Genomic DNA, 23037 nt, shown 5'->3' with positions numbered 1-23037 from the left:
TACCAAAAATGTGTTTGAAAAACAAACCAAACCAAAGCTCAATCCTATAACCCAGAAATCTCCCACAGGAGTCCAAGAGTCTGACAAGTGTTGATTGCTGAATCAAGAAATAAATGTACAATCACAAAACGATATTTTACCTAGTTATTGTCATCACCAGTATAGAAAAGATCCTGCTCTGCTGTGATAACTCTTGAATCAATTAGGAGTTTCTTGTCTATAAATTAAGATTTGGGGCAACGATTTCAAAATGTGGCTTTATTTCCGTTCAGGAATTTTGAAATGTTGGAGAAAGGAAGTGGAGCCTTGTTTGCAGCATGGGCAAGCTGCTGGGCTGTCCCTAGCATAGAAGGTCTCAGGTTTTACTTCAAGGGTGATTGCCTGCTCAGAATTGCCCCACAGCCTGGAATCCTACCTTCTCTATCAGATGGTTGCCTTTGGGCAAATTAAATGGTGAGATGTGAGAGCCATCAGTGCCAGACTGTGAGAGGCTCCTCAGCTTGCTTTATCCAGTGTCAGTGAAGCAATGTAGCTTCTGCAAATATTTTGATAAACTGTGAATTTTGATTAATGCATTTCTTATCTGTAACACCATCTGGCTCTGGCTTTATTTCCGATTCTTTCACAGGAACTGCCATGGGGTTTCTTTTTAAGTCACAGGTTATTACGAGCTGTCATATAACCTACTTGTGCCTACACTGGGGCAAGGTGAGCTTTTTTAATTTAAAGCCAGCTGAAAGAACTACAAAACTGGTTTGGTTCTTCTCTAAAGGTACAAGAAACCAGAGGAGCGGAGTCCCTTAATAGCTGCAATGCAACATTTTCTGCCAGTCCTGAAGGACAGCTTCATTCAGCTCTTGAATGATCCATCTGATCAGTCTGTCCTCATCCAGAAACAGATCTTCAAAATATTTTATGCCCTTGTCCAGGTAAAAAAGTTGTATATACTTGAACAATAATTTAAAGCATTATGCTTTTCCTTAGAATAGTGAATGACAGAAATATTACAGTATTAGATTACATCTGAATCATTTTCCCTACTACTCAGCTCCATGAATCACAAGTTTGTGATTGTCTTGTGCTTTTACTTTTGAACAGTGCTATTCCTGGGTGGTATTAGATAAAAGTTGCACATGCCATCCTCTAAGGTAGGGCGTTTGCTGGAAAACCAGTTAGAAAATGAGTTTTCTAAGGACAGATTGTGGAGGCCAGCCTACAGAGAATTACCAGTGTAAATATAGCAGTTTGGAATGGAACTGCTGTTAAATGCTTCAGAAATTAGAGTAACATCCATTTAAGTAGCATTTTAGCGTTGCATAAGCACAATGAATTGGAGCAAAGACCTCTAGCACCTTTGAGGATATTTAGGATATAGGTTAGATTGTGTTGAGTCCTTTAGGATATAGGTTAGATTGTGTTGAGTCCTTTAGCCTGGTTTTTGAGGTAAATTGCTAATCTTTCACGGTAAGTAAGAGTAGGGAAAGATTTGAAAGCTAAAATTTTAACTGTAAAAGTAACATAAATTTACTATAAAGCAATTAAAAAATAATTTAATCTTTGGTTTTTTTGGTTTTTGTTTTTTTTTTAACCAGTACACATTACCTTTGGAGTTGATAAATCAGCAAAACCTGACTGAGTGGATAGAAATCCTGAAGACTGTTGTTGATAGGGATGTACCAGCTGTAAGTGGCTTTTGGCTATTTATGTCTTTAAGTATTTTGCATTCACTAGAATGTTATTTCTGCATTCTTTTTTTCTCTACAGGTGCCAAGAAAATAATAAAAAGATTATGCTAAATGGGGACTTTCAGACAGACTAAACAAATTTTTAAAATATATAGTCTGTATGCAAGTTCTGTTTTAAAATTATAGTAAAACTTATTTTGGCTTCTTGTTTCAAAAATTTACTGATCATTTAGGCATATTTCATGGGATTTATTATTAGATATGCTCTACTTCATACTTCTATTAAGCTAGAAGTTAAAATGGCAGGTTAAAAGCAACATATACTATGTAGTTGTTCCAGTTACATATAATTTGAACTCTTTGTGAATAATTGGTAAATAATGTCTTTTTTTTTCCGTAAAGGAAACCCTTCAGGTTGATGAAGATGATAGACCTGAGTTGCCTTGGTGGAAATGCAAGAAGTGGGCTTTGCATATCTTAGCTAGGCTCTTTGAGAGGTATTTTCTCTTCCATTATTGTTTTTTAAAAAACCCCAAGCCAACATTCAAGTCAGTAATATTGCTGCACCCTTGAGTTTACGTACTTTCTTCTAATTCTAGGTATGGAAGCCCTGGTAATGTTTCCAAGGAGTATAATGAATTTGCTGAAGTTTTCCTGAAGGCCTTTGCTGTTGGTGTTCAGCAAGTAAGAAACACTGAGTGTGGCGGGAGTATTGAGATAAGTTTAGAGTTAGTACTGGTGGCTTATTTCCGTATTTGCTGAAAAGGTTTCTTGCTCTTACTCACATTTTTTTCCTAGCACATTGGTATGGAAAGCAGTGATGTCTATGGGCTTTAAAAAAAGACTGGTAAATAAATTATCGATTTGCCACATATCACAATCCACTTTTCACTTAAAAGCCCTCAGATGAGCTTCAGACTAATGCTGCAAATGTTTTTCCTTTCTGGAAGAGATGGGTATATGTGGTGTTAGTTGACCTTCAGAACTACCTTTTAGACTCGGATAGAGGGTTTTTTTTGACTTCAAGACTGTAAATGCTAAATTTTCAACGTTCTGCAAAAGCCTGATCAAGCAGAGCCTCTCTTATAGACAGGTAATTCTGATGTTCCCTTTCCATTCATCTCTCTGTTTTGGGGTTGCCACTTGTGCCATGTTTTAGAGTCTGCTGTATGCTAACAATCTTTGGATTAATTAAAAACCTCAGGTATGTTTTTATAAATTTTCCTCATATTTGGATCATAAATATCTTTAAGGTGATTATATTGCAAATGTAAATAGACTATTGATTTATGAAAATTTCACAGTGTGAAATGTTTTCTTCAAAGCCTTTGAGTCAGAAAAACAGCTCTTAGTTTAGTTTCAGTTCTCTTAATTTCTAATGAAATTATAATGAATCACAGGACTTTAAAAGAAGAAATGTAGGGAAAGTATCTTCTAAATCCACGCTTTTTGAAGGTTGGCCTAAGTATGGAAAGCATTTTTCACATGGAGTGTGAGGCAATATATCCCAACATTCTGTTCAGGAAAGTGGTGTCAGCTTTGCTTCCTGACGTGCTCACCTGGCACCTCTAGGTGACATTAGACAGATCATTATTGCATCTTCTTTAAGGCCTTACTGCTTGCTTTGCACTTCCAAGATAAAATGAACTTCTGACAAAGGGCTATGGCCAAAAGTACTCTTTGGAAAGCTCATTTTAAGTTTGACAAAATACTTATTTTTCTTTACGTTCTCTTTGAATCAAATTTTATCCTTATTGTTTTTGCAGCTAGTAAACTCCTAAGAATTCAGGTATTTAAAGAAAACTGCTAAAAATTCAATACTTTGGTAGGCCTAGTTTGTTCCTCAACAGTAATGTAACTTGTTTAGGAAGACAGACTATATTAAGGTTCTGCCCTCCGTTTTTCTGCAGAAGATAGAACTTGGGCCTCTGCTTAGGACATAGAATCTGTCAAATAAATGCTGTGGAAGATTTCTGAGCAGGATGTGTTTCTTTACACAAATTGGAAATCCATGAAATACTGAAGAATACAAATTTGGATAACACATTTCATTGAGTTCTCTCTACTCTCCAAAGTGTTTGCACCCTTTTAGTAAAGGAATAATAGATAAATATAAGGCATAAGACTACAAATGGTTCAAGTATAAACTTGAAATATACTGCTAATATTATTGTCATAATTACATCTCATTGATTAGCCTCCACACCTCTGAAAAAAAAAAAAAAAAAAAAGAATCCTGTACATTCAGCATTCACTTTAGCTAAACTTTCTTACCTTGTCCAAACCAGGCTGAGCTGCCTAGCTAGAATACCCTGAATTTACCCCTTGTGTTAGCAGCTGTTTTGCTCAAGACACTTCTCATGAGCCAGAACTAAGCCCTGGTTGGACACTGCTGCCTTGTAGCTCCTTGGCACTGTTATAGAATTTTATTTTCCTTGCCCCAGAGTGTCCACCCTGCTTGTCCTTACTGCAGGTCTTAAACATTTTCTTAATTTTTAAATATCTTTACCTACTACATCTCAGTCACGAAACTACATGCATCTCCTTGAATAGTACTAAAAAAACCTGCAAGTTTGAACTTGTTGCTCTCTTTTCTATCCTAACTCAATACCTAATGCCACAAAACCTTGTACTCAGGTGTTGGTATCAAGTCATTTCTCTCTAAAACCTGACGGTTTTTAAACACAAGTAGTTCCAACTTTGGAAAGTGATAAAGCATCTAGAGCATAAAACTGTTTTTAAAGCTGTAACTATTTTGATGAATGAGTGCATCATCCTTAAACTGAAGTGCAAGACAATTCCTTTGGGAAGAACACTTCAGTCTTTGTGTAATAAATGGTATCAACAGTATTCATTTTCAAAATAAAGAATCTTGTTTTCCCTAGATGTTTAATTTGGTAGCATTACAGATTGATTGATATTTTTCCAGCTTTGGGTTTAGATTTAAAAAAAGATGCTTATTTTATGTGAAGACTTAAATGAAATCCTGGAAATGGAATTTGCCGTTTTTCTCCAGTTAGTGATGCTGCTTCTGAAGGTGCAGTGTTTCCACTGACCTGGATTGGGCTAAGGGAATTCGCTCTGCATTACCCATGCAAACCTCCCCTGCGAGCTGTAATTTAATTACAAGTCATGGTCCCGTGTCCTTTTCATGACCTTATTTGTGGAGAGCCATGGACTTGAGCACAGGTGGATCCCTGTGAAGGAGTTCTGGGTGCCACCACAGAAGAGTTGAGGCCAGAAAGCCAAAGGGAGTGACTGACTGATGAATCACTCCACACACACTCACAGTGCTCACACAGCTGGGTGGCTGTGAAGCAGCACAGAGGCACAGATCAGTAGACTGAGTGTAGAGTGTTCTTATCCAGTGGCTGGGTGTGAATTTCTGCCCCCAAAGAGTGAAGATGGAATAATAAACCTCAGAGAGCAAGGCCCGCTGGGGTGTGTTGGTGGTGAATTAGCATGTATGGTTTGTGTTATTAAAGGATGGTATTTTTAAAAGATGTGCAAGAACCCAGTATGAGCTGCAAATTGTCTTATAAAATTAACAATGACATTTGTTGAAGGCTTAGTCAGTACCCATTTTAGCCTAATGAATAAATGGGGGATTTGTTCAATTTTGAGGGGGTCTTATGTAGGCTTGTGAGGGAGGGTAGGATTGTGGTGAAAATGGGATGTGCTCAATATAAGCTACTGATGAGATCTGATTTCTCTAGGTGCTGCTGAAGGTGCTGTACCAATACAAGGAAAAGCAGTACATGGCTCCTAGAGTTCTGCAGCAAACGCTAAATTACATCAATCAAGGAGTGTCTCATGCAGTCACCTGGAAGAATCTGAAACCTCATATTCAAGTAAGCCATTTTGGAGGCTTAATACTTAGATGACTCAGAAGTACATTAGTCAGTCTACTGTACAGTGTTTCCAGCCCTGCTACAATTCACATTTTAGGCACTTCTCTTACAAATTGCTAGTGGAAAGAGTTTAAGCCAATTTAGTGAAGGTTACCTTGAAATATGAACAAAGCCAGCTAATTGATTGCCGTCTTTCCTTTTTGTTTTAATTTATTAAAGATTACAATCTAATACAGCATATTTGGAGATGCTGTTAGCTGCTGAATTTATGGCATTGCATCATCTCCACATGCCATTATCCAAAGCCAGTCTGGTATCTTGTGTTGTATTGTAACTCTACCTAAACACAAAAGATCTGCTTTTTTGTAAAGTGCCACATAAATCCACCCTAAATCCAAATAGTTTTAGAATGCTACCATTTTATATGAGGAAGTGACAGGATGGAGAAAATCTGTGAAACACAGGACACAATATAGAGATTGATTTAGTAGTGGTAATCTGTTTTCAATCTCTTTTTTATTCAAGGGAATCATCCAAGATGTTATTTTCCCATTGATGTGCTATACAGATGCTGATGAAGAGCTTTGGCAAGAAGATCCATATGAATATATCCGCATGAAATTTGGTGAGCATTTGAAATTTGCTCATGTTAAAAAATTATTTCATGCAAAGGATGGGATTTTATGGGGTGTTTTTGTGAAAACTGAGATGGCTTTAATTTTTTAAAGAAAAAAAAAACAGAGAAACACAGTGCATTAATCAAATAATAGAAGTTGGACATATTGGTGAAAAGGAGAGAGGATACAATAGTCAGCAATGACACAGGAGTTTGTGCACTTGCGAAGGTATTTCATTTTTACAGTTACAGACTACTGCAAGTCAAACAGTCTTGGTCTTGCTAGCTACAACTACATAAATTTAATGTCATTTAAAAGTTATGCCATAAACAGCTAATATTTCAGGCCCTGGATTTCTTAGGGAATTTCACCCATGGCACAGTTCAGAGCAGATTTACCCGACTGGTAAATGACACATTATGGAGTAAGCCTGGCATTCCAGACTTGTCCCATTTCACCTCCTGTGCTCTGCTACTTTATGTTGGGGTTTATTCTAAGTCTGTGCAGTCCTCTGATGCTGGGAACAAAAAAAAAAAAAAAAAGAACCTTCAGACTCCCTGAACAAATTCTTCCCTTCACTAGGAATGTTTATATGGCTAGAACAAGGAATCTTGAGGGGTTTGGGAGTTTTTATCCTTCAGGTCAGAGGCATACCTATAAACACTACAGATATTACACAAGGCTCTGATAATCCTCTTCTGCAGAGAAATGGAGCATTTTTTAACCCAATTCTGTGTGCTAGCCTGTAGAGCAAATAACATCCATGTCAAAACTTGACTGTTGGGTCTGCTTCTAACTGTTAAAAGTATTTATCTTAAAAATAAGAGACAGAGAACTTCAGATTAGACATGTAGACGCAGTCATCATGAAAAACATGAAACATATGTATCCAACTACGTGTTACTCTTTGAACTTGGACTGTCTCTAGCTGGAAAGCACAATTAACCACCTGAAGGGGGCTCTTTTTTTCATGTTAAAAGCATTGGGATCATGAACTATAGTAAAGGACCAGAATTTAAAACTGTTACAATGTTATTTAACAGATGTATTTGAAGACTTCATTTCTCCAACAACTGCTGCTCAGACATTATTGTTTACATCGTGTAGTAAAAGGAAAGAGGTAAGTGTTTCAAGGATTATACTGAAATACCACTAGCTAAATTTTTCAGTTTATTTACTGAAAGAGCTATTAATAAAAGTTATACTTTTCTGCTCTCGTCTCATAGTATGCTAAAATTTGAAATTCCAAATTTATTTTGCACTGGTGTATTTATGATTTTTTGTATTTGCAAATTCCCCTAGGGTCCATTCTTGATAGAATATGGTGTGTTTATAACAAAGACATGAAACATTGCCCAAATTCCAGACTTGGAGCAGGCTTATTAGCATTTCAGAGCACGAGAATGGTACCTGGGAGGATTGATTGGAATACTCTGAATAACCTTACCATATATTCTAGGTCCTGCAGAAGACAATGGGCTTTTGCTATCAGATCCTTACGGAGCCAAATGCTGATCCTCGAAAGAAAGATGGTGCTTTACATATGATTGGTTCTTTGGCTGAAATTCTCCTAAAAGTAAGCAAAACAAATCTAGTTCTTTTCATCCTTTTTTTTTTTTTGTCCCTCCTATGCTTTCTCTAACATATAGTGCCTTAGAAGAAATGCAAATAGTTCAGAGTTCACAAGTTGCTGAACTGCTGCCAGTTTTTTTTAAGCTGTTGAACTTAATTGTTTTGGGTTTAATGTCAGCTTAATTACTTAATTACCAAAGTTTTATAGGTCATGTTCAGATTATTAAGTTCCTTTAAGTTCTCTGCTACTGGTGAGAATTACTACACCATGTCTGTGCTTCACTTAATTACATTCCCTTTTTTGTAGGAAAAAAGTGCATCCAGTGAGAGGCTGTTTATTTAATGGACTGGGTTTTGTGTCTAGAAGAGAGGAAATAAAAAGAAATTAGAGATGTTGCTCCGTTAAAATGGTAGCAAAATAGATGAATGGCATGGTCTTGTATTTGGACTAAAGCTCTAAGCAGTTTCCCTGACCACTTTTACTTTTGGTGCTAATGTGCTGCTCACTGAAAGGTGTCTCTTGGGGTCAAAAAATGGCTGGGGAAAATGGTGTCACTATTATTACTGAAAATTCAAAAAACCCATGTAGGATACTAGTTTAATTACTAATACAGGAGATCATTGTTACCTAATTGACTTTAAAAAAAGGATAAATGAAAAGTCTGAAGGTTACACTCCTCACACTTTCATGTGTGACTTTTTTATTGGGCTAGAAATACATTTTTATATGAAGTTTTAAACTGATGTGCCTACCTTCATATTTTGACAGAAAAAGATCTATAAGGATCAGATGGAATATATGTTGCAGAATCATGTGTTCCCTCTCTTCAGCAGTGAGCTGGGTTACATGAGAGCACGGGTAAGGAAGTGTGGCATTTACTGGTAAGATACACTGTTCCAGCTGAAGGATTCAGAAATCTGCAACTTCTCCCCTCTCACAGATGCTCTCCTTTCTGCACCTTTTTCATAATAAATGGTACACTTACTCCAGAGATGAGTACCAGTTTTTGCATGTGATTATAGATAGCCCCTGTGTAGTTTTGAAATGGCTGCAGCGCTGTGTGCACAGTCTCCCATCTGTGTCTGGTGGTAGGGTCTGTGTGTGTTTTGCACATAGACTGTACTGCTCACACAAAACCTGTGGCCAAAGATGAACCTGAGATCATAGTACTGGTTTAGTGATGTCTGCCCGCTGACCAGCCTCCACACTCTCAAACATCTTCATCACTGAAAAGTCTTCTTTATTCATCAGCAGTTGCACCTCAGATTCAACAATTTGTGTAGGTTACGGGTATACAAATAGTTGATAATCCTGTATGTAGGTTTTGGAGCTCTGAATTTCTTCAATGTCTTTTTTTTTTTTTTCCAGGCTTGCTGGGTTCTTCATTATTTCTGTGAAGTCAAGTTTAAAAGTGACCAGAATCTCCAGACAGCCTTAGAACTCACGAGAAGGTGTCTGATAGATGATAGGGAAATGCCTGTGAAAGTGGAAGCTGCAATAGCTCTTCAAGTTCTCATCAGTAATCAAGAGAAAGGTAGGAGCCTTTTCTTACAGCTGTGGGAAGCTTTAATGCAATAGGTGTTAACTTTGTGATGTTCAGGCAGACTTGATTTCTTCTTCCCTGATGTTAATTTCCCTCTTGCAATTGTAACTTGTAATCATTTGCTATAATTTTTCAGCTAGAAAAGTTTAGTTTTTTAAATAAATTACAAAATAAATTGCATTTTAACATAAGACATGAGGATTATTCAAACATGGTAAACAAGAGCTTCAGGTAGAGTAAATCCAGTTTTATACCACCTAATAATTGAATCAGAAATACAGTGGTAATATCTGTCTTGGCATATATTAATTCATGTTAAAATTTATTTAAAGGCAAAAAAAAGGCTGTCTTGATCCAGGCAGGTTTTACATGGCTTAGTATTCCTGAAGCTGGCATAAAGGCCACATAAAAGCAAACATAAATTATATATTTAATACTTCAGGTAATTTGATAAATGTGTATATGTACCATTCCCATTCAGTTAACATTTGCATTGATCAGTAATCTTGTATTTTATTAATTCAGACTACAGTGCTGTGGTTTTCATACTTAAATTTTGATCCTCTTGTCATATATTATTAAAATTTGTTCTGAATGGCAGTATCGCTATAATGATTTATTCTACTCATGGTTTTGGCCTGTTATTGCTGAAGCACTAAATAAAGTTCTTTGAGGTACAGGTTCTTAAACTCATCTGTGGTTTTCTAAGAATGTTAATTCAATCATTCCACCTGTTTTACAGCTAAAGAATATATTACTCCATTCATTAGACCTGTAATGCAAGCTTTGCTTCATATTATAAGAGAGACTGAAAATGATGATCTTACTAATGTGATTCAGAAGATGATCTGTGAATATAGTGAAGAAGTTACCCCAATTGCAGTAGAAATGACACAGCATTTGGTGAGACTTTATGGTGGCTTGGGAAGATGTTTAATATGGGAAAGATTGGTGTTTAAATTTGATAGTTGAGTTTGACCATCAATTAATAGCTGTTGTTACTCCAGCCTGTTTAAGTGCATTGACACATGTAATTTTCTTCTGCATTTAGACAGTTTTTCATCGGAAGTGTCTTCATAACTTAAACCAACTAGAAATTTCTAGGAATGATTCTAGAAATATTTGCCACATAATTTCCTCCTGATAGTGGTAATAATGAGATTGGTAGCACATTTTAGGTAGTTTCTAAAATGTCACTTACGTAGTCTTCTTTAAAACATTAAAGAGTAGATTTTAAATGAAAATTTTGGTGTGAAAATAAAGTTGAATCTGCAGGAGAAATTCAGAGCTTGAATGGCCATATCTAGCAAGTTGTATTAATGGTTGCAAAAGCAGAGGTCAGCTCAGTGCTTCCCTATTAAAGGTCTTGGAGTTAAAATGGAATTGTTGGAGTGTCCTCTCTGGGAATGCCTGCCAAATGTTCCAGTCTAGTTCAGTTACTGAGGAAACCTTGTGTCAGAAGAACTTACCACGGGAAAATGTATTTTTTTGCATGGGACATAATGTCATTTATATATTTTTATTTAGGAGTAGATAAAGGGTGACAGTTCCAATGGTTTAACATCCAAATTTTATCATCCTGAGAAGAAATTCTGGAGCAGAGCAGTCACCTGCTATTATTTGTACACATTTTGTCAGCAGAAGTCCTTCTGAAATTGTGGAGAGTGACAGATTATCACAATTTAATGACATATTTATGGGTTATTCTACTATTACGTGCAGGCAATGACATTTAACCAGGTGATCCAGACTGGTCCAGATGAAGAGGGTAGTGATGACAAAGCAGTGACAGCAATGGGAATCTTGAATACTATCGATACACTTCTCAGTGTAGTTGAAGATCACAAGGAAGTAAGTAAAAATTACTTTCAAGCTGATATGTATGGTCTAAGAACGCTGTAAGTCTTTTGTAGTCCTAGCATTGTTAGCTGTAAAACTGTCCTTTTGGCCAAAAATATGTTAAAACAGGAAATAGTAAAGTACTTAACATGTAGCCAAGTTATAACAGAGTGGGTCACTTTTCTTATGCAGTGCATGCAGTAATAGAGCATAAGTGTTGCCACAGGATTTCCCATAAGAATCCAGCTTCTTGTTCAAATGTGTCTGTAGCAGGTGGAGCTCTCTCAGCTCAGCTGGAAACACAGATCTGATTTGATGAGGTCTGCCCTTCAAACAAAATAGATGAAGCTTCACATAGCTGCAAACATTGACTCTGCTGACTGAGTTTGCTCGCTGTGACAGAATCGACGTGGGTAAATACAGCTCTTGTGGCTGTGCTCAGAGATGGGGGATTTTACCTGCCTCATCTGCCCTGGGGAATTTTCCTTTGGAATTAAAACTTCTATCATTTTGTTTTCGTGTACTGAATGGAGCCACTTCTGTGCAGAGTACAGCCAGTTCAAAAGATGCTATTTCTGATTAAAATCTTTCTTGACAAAGTAAGCTATGGTATTTTAATAAATACATTACAGTTTTTTAGTGAGTAAAGAGTTCAGTAAGAAATTATAGGGCTCTGAAGACTTCACTAAAGAAGCAGCATCAAATTCCCAAGGGAATTCCCAAGTATACAGTGCTGTCACACCAAGGACCAGCTCAGCTCATTTACTTGTTGCTAGAGCTGCTTGTACCTGTTTTTGTCAGCAAATCCTTGCCTTCTAAATTAGAAGTCTGTGTAATGATATGCTAGTCCTGAGGAGCTTAGTTTGAAAATGTTGACCAGTAAACATTAATATTTAGAGGCATCTCACAGTGTTCCAAGAGATATAAGTATTTAGCAGGTTAGTTTCAAATCCTGTTCTGCATAGCTAAAACCAGAAGCTCAGCCTTTACCTGTCCCTGTGCAAGGTGAGTGCCCTCAACAGGCTAATGACAGGCTAATGTTTTGTTAGCTATTCCATGAACTAACATACACTAATTGGGAACACTGACTGTATCTGTAGGACCAGCATTTGCATTAATGGTCTCCGTGTCATATGAACATCCTAAGCTAGGTTTGGGAAGTGGTTTGGTATTTAGGATTTTTTTTTTGAGTTTTTTTTGTTTTAATTTATTTTCTGGAACAGCAAATACCTCCTGTGATTTCCATTGTTTACTCCTTTCATATACATGTATATTTGCTTACAGTGTTTTAATGGGACTGAACTGATGCAGAGGTTTAGTCAGGCTTTTCTTTTTAAAGGATACCCTATAATGAGATTCTTCCATATTCAAAAACCATCTTGTATTAAACACTATCTTGTATATCCTTAGCTGAGTGATGCTCTTACACATTTAGTGCTCTAAAATGTGAGACATTTCTAATAGTTCTTAAAAACTATATTCTGTATATAGAAGCTACTTTGACAAATTTAAAAATGTGTTTAATTTCAATTCCAAAGTATTGAAAATAGTCATTACCTGTTATTTTATTTTCAGATTACCCAGCAGCTGGAAGGGATCTGTTTGCAAGTGATTGGAACAGTTTTGCAGCAGCATGTATTAGGTATCTGTACTTCTGCTGGCGTACTTTTAGAAGTACATGAGATTGGCATGCTATTTACCTAAATTCTGTTTGTTTTAGAGTTCTACGAGGAGATCTTTTCCTTGGCTCATAGTCTGACCTGCCAACAGGTTTCTGCACAAATGTGGCAGCTTCTTCCTCTTGTGTTTGAAGTCTTCCAGCAGGATGGTTTTGATTATTTTACTGGTAAGTACTATAAATAAATTGGGAAGCTAGAGGGTTTCATGGATGCGATTTCAGCCATACAATAAATTGCATCATGACTGAAATGTTAGGAAAACACTCAAGTGAGATTACACTTGAAGTATTTTTATCTTGCTGTTACTGCTACCAGACTTGTTTTGCTGAGGCACCTATGATTTGCACACACTTATCTTGGCAAACATTAAGCAAGAACTGTAATTATTACAGACTTTATTCTGATTTTAAGAGCAGGTAGATGATACCTAACTGTGATCATCCTTCTTTTTAATACAGATATGATGCCTCTCTTGCATAATTATGTCACTGTTGATACAGATACACTTCTGTCAGACACAAAGTATCTTGAAATGATCTACAGTATGTGCAAGAAGGTGAGTAGATTCCTGTGTGGTAACAAACCTGCCATCTCTGAAGAAATAACTGTGTTAAACTGGGTACTTTCTTCCACAGCAGCTTTTGACTTCTGCTTTTTAAAGCATTTTGCTATCTAACATCCTCTAAGATTCCCAAAATTACTAAGTTATTGCAGAGAAATTTAAAGAGACTGCATCAAAATTTCAGATACATGCTTTTGGCAGAAGGGAAAAATAAATCCTACATAAGAAAAGCAGAATAAACAAAGCAGGTTTGGTGTAATACGCTTTGTGCATATAGGCATGCAAGACAGATTGCAGAAGGTAGGTGGATTCTTCCCTCTGGGATTTGTAGCCTCACCATGGCCAGGACACACGTGCTGTATGTGTGCTGAAGGTCTGACGCCTGTTAGCTAAGTAAGTGGTGTAGGGATGGAAGGCAAAGGGACAGGAATAGGAACTTGTTTTCCCAAGTTTGTGCCACGTCAGTGGTGAAAGCTGGGAGCAGAATGCAGTTGGTCTGACTCAGTCCAGGCACTTTTGGGCAGGGTTTCTGTGTTCTAGTTTGTATTACTGGGCTTTCTTTGTCCAGTCAAAATGTAGACTACACAGCTTTCCAGAATGTTAGCACCATGTTGGGAAATGAATACTTTTTTATAAGATGTGTGTTAATGTTTTATCATCTCTAATAGTAACATGTGGGAATTTCGGTTTTCCACTCCTAGATATGGTGTGTTGGTGTCTATATAAAGAGCTTTGGTGAACTGTCAGCTGTGCTGCCTGTGGTATTTCCCCAGTAATTCTTTTGAAGATGTTTAAATATTACAGTGAATAACTATTTTAGCATTCTATAAATAATAGTGAATAACTCTTGCCAGCCTTTGTTTGAAAACAAGTTGCAACCAGGCCAATTGATGTGTTTGTAATTTCTTTGAATGTTACATATAAAATGTATGTTACATATAACATGACCACTTAGAGATTGGTGTTAGCTGAGCACAGTGAGTTTTTAACACAAGTTTTAGGTACTGCATGGTCTTCCATTGGATATCCCATTTTTGTAAATAAACCTTCTACAAAATTCAGTACATTGATGCATAAGAAAAATTTTTCTTTTGTGTATGGAAATAATCCTTGGCAAAACGGAAGCTGATGCTTTTACAGTAACTGTGGTAGGCTCAGCATCCATAGAGTTCTTGAATTTTTGTGCATTTGGTTCCTTTTGCCCACTTTCAGCAGTTTCCAGTCTCTGGTTGTCACGCTGAGCCATTTCTGTAGATCTGGCTGCTTCACTGGTGGCTGTTAATGCTGCCATTGTTAGAAGGGTAGATTCATACCAGTTTTCAAAGCAAAAGCAGCGCATAGAGAATACTCCTTGAGGGGATGCACCACCAGTAATGGTTGTGTTTCAGGTCCTTACAGGAGTTGCTGGAGAAGATGCAGAATGTCATGCAGCAAAGCTGTTAGAAGTAATTATTCTTCAGTGTAAAGGGCGTGGCATTGATCAGGTTAGTCATGACTTTTGTTGCTAAAACTAATACTTCTAAATTATTTTATTGTGTAGCATGAATTATGTATTAAGATGAGTTTTGTTACAAGCACTTTGTGTGGTGCAACTGATAATCTTGTCAGTGTTACTGATTGACAGCACTGCAGAGTTCCTGCACACTTTGGCTCCAGAATTTAGGACACTGCAAAACTGTGGTGTTTTCATGAGTCTGGAAGAGTGCCACCTCAGGAGCATCTTGGTTCTAAAAAGTCAATTAATTGCATTCTAAGTTAATTCTAGTGAATATTTAATGAAAATTATTCTGTCAACCTCATAGCTTTGAAATAATGAAGAATGAAGTTCCTAGAATCTAATCAATGTAATAGAAGGACCAGGGACTTCATTATGAAATTTGAGACATGAATAAGTTGATTTTTCTGGACTTCCTAGTGTACATATTTTCTCTATTTTCCATTTTTAATACACAAGATTATAAAACCAGAAGTTGGATTTGCTGTGCAGGATGTCACAAAATCTATGTGATTAAATATTTTCACATTTTCATTTCATCTTTGTATCTGACTGCTGCTGGCAATTAAAAATGACTCAACTTTATGCCATCTGTGTTTATGTGCCACACTGTTGAAGTACAGAATGACAAGTTTTATTTTTGATCACTGAGTGTGAATGTTCTCACTGTCCAGTGCATACCATTGTTTGTGGAAGCTGCCTTGGAGAGACTGACCAGAGAAGTGAAAACCAGTGAGCTGCGAACCATGTGCCTCCAGGTTGCCATAGCTGCTTTGTATTACAATCCTCATTTACTATTAAACACTTTGGAAAATCTTCGTTTCCCCAATAATGTGGAGCCTGTCACCAATCACTTCATAACTCAGTGGCTTAATGATGTGGACTGTTTCCTGGGGTAAGTGTTTGTACTGGAGATGATTCTCTGTGATAAACCTGTGTATGACCTGCATGTAAATCATGACAAAACTTGAAACTGTTCTACTCTTCTCTTTTGTAGACTTCATGACAGAAAGATGTGTGTGCTTGGCCTGTGTGCTCTTATTGATCTCGAGCAAATACCACAGGTTTTAAATCAAGTTGCTGGGCAGATTCTGCCAGCTTTTATCCTTTTATTTAATGGATTAAAAAGAGCATATGCCTGTCATGCAGAGCATGAAAATGACAGTGATGATGATGATGAAGCTGAAGAAGATGAGGAAACAGGTATGGAGATGGAACCTTTGATGTTATTTTTGTATGTTTTGTTTATTCTGATAGAGATACTGAGTTCCTTTGTGGAATTCTTCTGAGTATCCTAATTTAAAAATGAAGCACTGCAGTAGAATACTGGACATCTTTTGACAACTTTTAAATATATCTGACTTAATTTCCATTTCCTCTTAAAAACTGACTTCCAGGGCTGAGTTAAATGAGCTCCCCCCTTTCCAGCCTGCACGGCATTGTTACCACTTCCACTGCTTGTTTTATCTAATTAGCCACATTCTAAAGAACTGTTCTTGCTCTTCTCAAGATAAAACTTTGTTTGCTTATAATTAACTCAGAGGAGCTGGGGAGTGATGAAGATGACATTGATGAAGATGGTCAAGAGTATCTAGAAATTCTAGCAAAACAGGCAGGTGAAGATGGAGATGATGAAGACTGGGAAGAAGATGATGCTGAAGAGACTGCTTTGGAAGGTTATTCCACGATTATTGATGATGAAGATAACCCTATTGATGAATATCAGATATTTAAAACAATTTTTCAGAGTAAGTAACTGTATTTCTTTTCCTGGACAACAAGTTAGGTTTCAGCTTCAGTATACACTTTTGTTAACTGGAACCTGTTCAAAACTTCCAAACAGGCTTTCCAATACGTGCTTGAACCATTTCTTTCTTTGGAAAGGAGATGCCATCATTAAACTTTCAGAGCAGAGGGAGTTGCTTCAATAAATTTATAGCGGTAGGGAAGAGGTCAGAAGCTGTACTCGTGTTTAAATGTCTTGAATTATGTAACCATAGCAGAATATTACTCTGATTAAAATGGCAGTGAGTGAGTAAAGTTTGAGTTCTAGAACATTTTAATCAATCCTTTCCTTTTGCTTATGTTCTCTTGCTGCTGCAGCAATTCAGAACCGTAACCCTGCGTGGTACCAGGCTTTGACACAGGGCCTTACTGAGGAGCAAAGGAAGCAGCTGCAGGACATAGCGACCCTGGCGGATCAGCGGCGGGCAGCACACGGTATTTGCACCCTTTACACCAGTAATGCCTCCTTTGCTCTCTGAATGCCCTGGGTGTGCTCAAGAAGCATGATACAGAAAAGGCGTTTTAATTCAAGCCTGATCATGTCTCCACCAAAACAGGATTGTTTGAAATCTCTTGGAATTGTCAGGTCACAAAGCCTCCGTGCACAAACTGGGTGGCAATACCACAGGTGGGAGGAATGGTAGAAACACTTCGGGAGGTAGCCAAGGAAATAAAAGCATATTTGTCCTAATTGCTTGGATTTGAAAACAATTTATTTGATAACCTGAAGGTAGATGAACTCCAGGTATGTTAACAAACACTTCAAGTGGCTGATTAATAATTTCCTAGATGTCTAGCTGGGATAGACAAGGATTCTGTGGGTAGGAGAATACTAAATTATGGAAGTAGTACCATCTGTAAAGCCACATCATTAAGCCTATCAAATATTACATATAATACAGATTTTTTAAACCTGTGTTCAGTTTATCTTTTTTCTTGGTTTTCCCTTTTGAAATTAAGCCAGTATATATAACACTGTAAAGTCAAGACTGGATGTTGAGGGATCAGTCCAACCTCATATCCTGTCTTAGTGAGCAATTACTACAGATGTTTCAAAACAGAAATTCATAGATTTTTCAATAGAAAGATTGGTAGTAAGAATACACATTTAGTAAGTGCTTTTTATGAGAGAACAGCCTAAATCACCTCACAAACCTTGTTTGTGTCCAAAATTATCCAGTTTTAATGGTTATAAAACAGAGTTTCACTGTGACCCCTGTCAAGCAGTAGACATTATTTGATGTAACTTTATACTACTGCATTTTATAGAGACAAAAAAGTTTGAGGTGTATGTTTGTTAAGTTTTTTCTACTGGTTTTTCTCAGAGAAGTTGTAAAGTTTAACTTAAACAACTAGATCCCTATGGGAAATTCTTGCCTACTATCACAGCACTCTGATACTACATTTAGGCCACTTACCACACATGGGGAGATCCTGTTAGAAGGATTTGAAATACAGTTCTTCCTTATAAATGTATTTTAGAAGAAATTTCCACATGCTGAGAGATTTGTCTTCTGTGGAGCTGTGAGGGATCCTTTCCCCATGCTCCATTAGCCATGGCAACGTCTTTGTGGCCTGTTTCCAAAGAAACAGAGCCAAAATGCAGATTTGCCAGATAATATGAGCTGACCTGTATTCCCAGAGAGATTGCAACTGTTTTTATTTAGGAGAAAACTCTAAGACAAATAAAATACATTAATAAGTGTTGTTATCTTGGCCTGGGAATAATACAAGCCATCTTCTGCATAATCTAGATTGTAGTAAAGGTACAACCTAAATTACCAACCTGATTTTCAGTTATCCATGTATTACAATTATAAAAACTGGTTTACAGTAATACCTGTCCTACAGCAGTGTTTGAAGGATGGTAAAACCAGACACCTTAACAATCACTGGTAGTTACAGTGATGGATATGTGCACCTCAGGTGTCTACAGATCTTAAGGCTTGGTTGAAAATGAAAAGTGATCAACCTGGTAGTTTCAGAATTATTTAGTAACCTAAAGTCCAAATTTCCTGCTTGGATAGCAGCATGTGTAAAAAGGCTTTTTCTGCTGCTTCAGTAGTGATTTCTGCTTATATTGTTGAATTGAGGAACACCAAAACTTTAGCCAATATCTGTGTACTGCTTTTTTGCACGTGTGCTCTGTTACCGATTTGACTGCAGGTCTGTTCATCTTAATCAAAACGAATTGTGTGCCTGTTACCAAGTTTGTAAGTGCAGTATTCGTTCAGGTCCTGTTTCTAAATTAGAGTCATGTCCAAAAGCTAAAGTGTGGGCTTTTAAAAGTACAAATTCATGAAAGTGTGGTGGTAACAATATTGAGAAGTTAAAATAAGTAAATAGTCAGTCCCTCTGTTCTTTGGGGCCTGGCACATTTCCACTTGTTTGTGCTGATTCCTTTGTTGGGTAACCCCAGGTTAAACATGTATCTCTTGAGAGATTCAAAGTGGTCAGTCACAGAATCTTGATCTGTCTTCCCCCCTACACGCACACTAAAACTTCTTCCTTCTGTTTTTTTTTTGTTTGTTTTTATTTTAGAATCCAAAATGATTGAAAAGCATGGAGGATACAAATTCAATGCTCCAGTTGTGCCAACTTCATTTAATTTTGGAGGCCCTGCCCCGGGAATGAATTGAATTATCACTTTTCCTGCTACTGTGTGATTGTAGTGAAGAGCTTGTGTTCCTCCCAATAGTGGTTCCAGAACTGGTTCATGTTATCTACAACTCACTCTAAACTAATTTATAAATAGATTGGACAAAAGCCCCAGAAGTGGGACCTGATTATTCAACCTGATACTGGAAAGCAAACCAGAGGTCTTTTTGAAGATAGGAAGAATCTGAATTTAAAGCTTCAAATGACACACTTTGGAGATTGGAAATCAAGAGGGGATGTCATGAAGGCAGCTTTTCTTTTTCTGAGGAAAAAAAACTAGACATGGGCTGCAGGACTATTTAAAATGTCTCATTTACAGTACAAGCTAGAAGGCAGACTTAATTTTTACACCTGTGGCAGTATGAGTATTTGCCCAGTTTCTTTCCCTTTTATCCCTACTACTGGGTGTCTATTCTTTTAATGTAAATAAGATAAGGTAATCAGATAGCCTTACTTAATCTTCATCATTTCCATTTATCAAGATTGTTCATATGTAGAATATTGGACACTTAATGTAGCACTACATGACTGATAAATCTGTAAATGAATTAGCACTTTCATATTGAAACAAGCCTGCTAGCCTATGTACAAAAATAGCAAAATGTTTGCTGTTTATAAAAATAAAAAATAAGGGATGTATTGGGGAAAATAATTTCAAGTTATTAATTTAAAATGAACTAGCAGTTTTGTACCTGGTGACTTTGTGGTGCAGTCACCTCTGGTTGTGACTTGAATTCGGATATGTAAAAAGGGGTTAGTGATATTTCATTGCTGCTAAAGAAAAAATAGCAACACCCTCTGTGTCCTTTGTTTTTTTTTTTTTTTAAGATCTCACTGTACAAGCTAGAAAATTGAACAAATATGTACTGTAAGCACAAAGAAAAGTTATCCTTTTTAAGGCAGGTAAATGAGACATGAAGTTCTTAAGGTCAATTGAAGTGTATGGGTGAAACACCCACATATGCAATCTATTGAAAACAACAGTATCATTGGCTGATCTGGGCTATGGAATATAATTGCAATTTCCCCCCTCCCCCCCAGTTGTGCAGAATATTCTTTTTCCAGCTCATGGTACTGCAGGTGCACTACTCCTGCATTTCACTCCCCCTCTTTTTGCACTTGCAGCATTAGTGTGTGCTGTTGTCTGCCTGATCCAGACAGTGTATTTGAAGTTTTGCCAATCTTTCAGTTTTGAAGCCACAATTTTCTTCCTTCAAAGTTGCTATAGTAACTAGTATTTTAGCTAGAGAGGCAAAATACAGTTCCCTCTGGGACCACTATCAAAACCACTGTATGAAGAAGCCAGCAGGGAGAGGCTGTGAATGGGTTGGCTTAAATGCCCCCTTTTTCTTTTCTAAAAGCAAATCCATTGGCGTTTGATCTTGCCTTGAGATCATTGGTGTCAGGTCTTTTAAATCAAATGTTTGGGTTGGTTTTTTTTTTTCCTTTAGGCTGTTTTTATATAAAAATGTCACCTGCTGTTACAATTGATATTAAACAAGCTACCTTAATTTAATGTAAGCCTCCAAAATTTAAATACAGGTTAAAAATAAACGGAGTTTTTATCTGTAAAAATGAAATGCACATATATATATATTATGATACTCAAAATGCAGTCTTCAGAAAATTGGTCTGTGTGGTGTGGTTTTTTGCATCAGCAGAGTAGCAGGATTTGACGGTGCTTTGGGGTTTCCTTGCTGATCTGCCCAGCCCCACGCTCTGCCTGGTGCTGGCGCTTCCCAGGCAGTGGGAAGGGTTTTCCAGCCTCTCCACTGGAGAGCAGCAAACGTTTCTCTGCACGCGGGGGGCCAAGGTGGGACACGGAGCCCTGCCCCAGTACCAAAGGGACACTTAAAAAGCAAAGCTCCTGAGGTGAAAAAAACCTGACTGTGATGGATGGGAATACCCATCCTCGTGGTGGTGTGAGACCCGGGGTCCTTGCTGTGCATCTTTAGGGGATGCACGGAGCAGAACTTACCTGGGGGTTTGTGACTGTAACTCACGGGCACGGCCAGGCGTGCTCCGGCCCCCAGGGAATCTAGACAGGGTTTTATTTTTGTAGAAAAAGCTAACAGATGTGCTTCCAGCACGCCTTCTCCTTGCATTGCTTGGGAACACCCAGTTTAACAAATAATTTCTGAACATCTGCTGGTTGGGTATCTGCTTACCTTCATATGCATCCTAAAAATGCATGAGAAGCTTTGAGGACAGATGAGCCATTTTGGGCCTCCTGGCAGAAGATGTGGCAGCAGCAGTGAGAAGGCTTCATGTGTAAAGCAGATGACAAAAAATAGGGGGAAGTCACCAATTTTAGTGCTATTATCAGTTCTGGAACAATTATATTTTTCAAGTCACAAGGGAAGAATTCTATCTTGGTGTGAGGAGTACAGTCTTTAAGGGTGCTTTTATGTGTCACTAGACTGGTTAGCAAGGAGCATCTTTTTTAAGAGTGAATCTAAAACTTTGCTTTCCTTTGCTCCAAGAAATGTATTTATATAAATTGCAAAACAATTTTGCATTGTTGTTGGTGGTGATAGCGCATTTTGTGATGCAATATATCAATTTCAATGATACACTTATGTCAAATTAAAAACTGATCTTCCTCCTAGAACTTGCACTTATCCATTCCATTTTCAAGGATAATGCAACTCTAGAGGAAGAGCTGGGAAACTTAAAGCCTCTGTTTTTTTCTATTATGGAAGATCTCCTTGGATTAATAAACATCTAAAGCAAATCCTTATCTTCACTTATTTCAGTGTGGTGTTTTGAATGTAGATGTATCCTTACAGTAGAGTCCTGCTGGAGTTGCACAGATCTCAGGTTTGTATTTCCCTCTCCAAAATACTCCTCCAAACAAATGTTAGGCACAACTAGAGTTCTCTTCAACTGTGTTAAATATAAAATATAGGCAGTGTTTAAAAATGCTGACATACTGGGTTAATATTTTTTCCCTTAATCACTGTCTTCAAAGAATTATTAATATGTATCAGCATAGTACCACAAAGCTCTGTTCCAATCTCCTATAGCCTAGGACTGTTACTGCAAGACTTTATCAAGTCTGCAGTGGAATAATTACTGACTACCTGCCAATAAACATACAGGTGATTTTAATGATGCCTAGTAATGGATACCTGGTAGCTTTTAAGGGTTAATTAATTTTCTCCGTGGAACCTTCTACATACCCAGAATGAGCCAGGTGGAAAAGCTTTGTCTGCTGCTGTCAGTTACTTTTCAATTAATATGTAGCTTATCTTAGATGGTGTGTCACTGGTTTGTGTGTCTCTACTTTTCATAGCAAACTGTTGATGGTGGAAACATACAGCACCTCAGAATGAGAAACAGACATTGTAGTATTTTGCAGACATGATAATCTATTAAGACTAGGGGAGCTGGCAAATCAGAAACAGGATTTTATCTTGGGTACTTCACTGCTGCTGTACCTCGAAACAAAGTGATGCCTGCAGCATGTATTTGGCTTAAAATTTATAATTAGGAAAGAAACGCTGTTGGCCATTAGGCCTGTTTGGGAACAAGTATTTTTTTGGCTTTTTGTAGAACTGCAATAAATTTGGACTGCAAGAATTTCAAACTATTATTCCGGAGCAAAACGTAATTTTTTTTTACATCTCTCATGCTCAGGAACGTGCAGTAAGTCCACCAGAGCTGGGCTTACGGTCCCGTCAATGGGAACAATTCGCGTCATCTTACAACTCGGTTTTCTAAGAAATCACCTGCGGAGTTTACCGCAAC

At 37.4% G+C, this 23037-nt stretch overlaps 1 protein-coding gene and 1 non-coding gene across 2 annotated transcripts in view; both read left to right on the top strand.

Annotated features, from left to right (window-relative positions):
• IPO7 (importin 7) overlaps positions 1-22027 on the top strand; it is a 34578-nt gene extending 12551 nt beyond the window's left edge. The window contains exons 5-25 of the mRNA XM_030273803.4: positions 773-929; positions 1593-1682; positions 2088-2182; positions 2285-2369; positions 5402-5536; positions 6062-6161; positions 7197-7273; positions 7613-7729; positions 8495-8584; positions 9095-9260; positions 10012-10172; positions 10992-11120; positions 12684-12750; positions 12829-12954; positions 13246-13343; positions 14738-14833; positions 15519-15739; positions 15842-16047; positions 16386-16592; positions 16948-17064; positions 19171-22027. Coding sequence (XP_030129663.2) covers positions 773-929; positions 1593-1682; positions 2088-2182; positions 2285-2369; positions 5402-5536; positions 6062-6161; positions 7197-7273; positions 7613-7729; positions 8495-8584; positions 9095-9260; positions 10012-10172; positions 10992-11120; positions 12684-12750; positions 12829-12954; positions 13246-13343; positions 14738-14833; positions 15519-15739; positions 15842-16047; positions 16386-16592; positions 16948-17064; positions 19171-19268 — 2638 coding nt within the window. The 3' untranslated portion in view covers positions 19269-22027. The remainder of the gene's footprint in view (positions 1-772; positions 930-1592; positions 1683-2087; positions 2183-2284; positions 2370-5401; positions 5537-6061; positions 6162-7196; positions 7274-7612; positions 7730-8494; positions 8585-9094; positions 9261-10011; positions 10173-10991; positions 11121-12683; positions 12751-12828; positions 12955-13245; positions 13344-14737; positions 14834-15518; positions 15740-15841; positions 16048-16385; positions 16593-16947; positions 17065-19170) is intronic.
• LOC115495696 (small nucleolar RNA SNORA23) lies at positions 8777-8946 on the top strand. Its single transcript, XR_003960998.1, has one exon. It is a non-coding gene; the product is annotated as a small nucleolar RNA SNORA23 (small nucleolar RNA).
• Positions 22028-23037: the final 1010 nt, after the last annotated feature.

Source organism: Taeniopygia guttata, chromosome 5, assembly GCF_048771995.1.
Source record: "Taeniopygia guttata chromosome 5, bTaeGut7.mat, whole genome shotgun sequence".
NCBI classification, from domain to species: domain Eukaryota; kingdom Metazoa; phylum Chordata; class Aves; order Passeriformes; family Estrildidae; genus Taeniopygia; species Taeniopygia guttata.
This window is presented reverse-complemented; position numbering and strand designations above follow the sequence as displayed.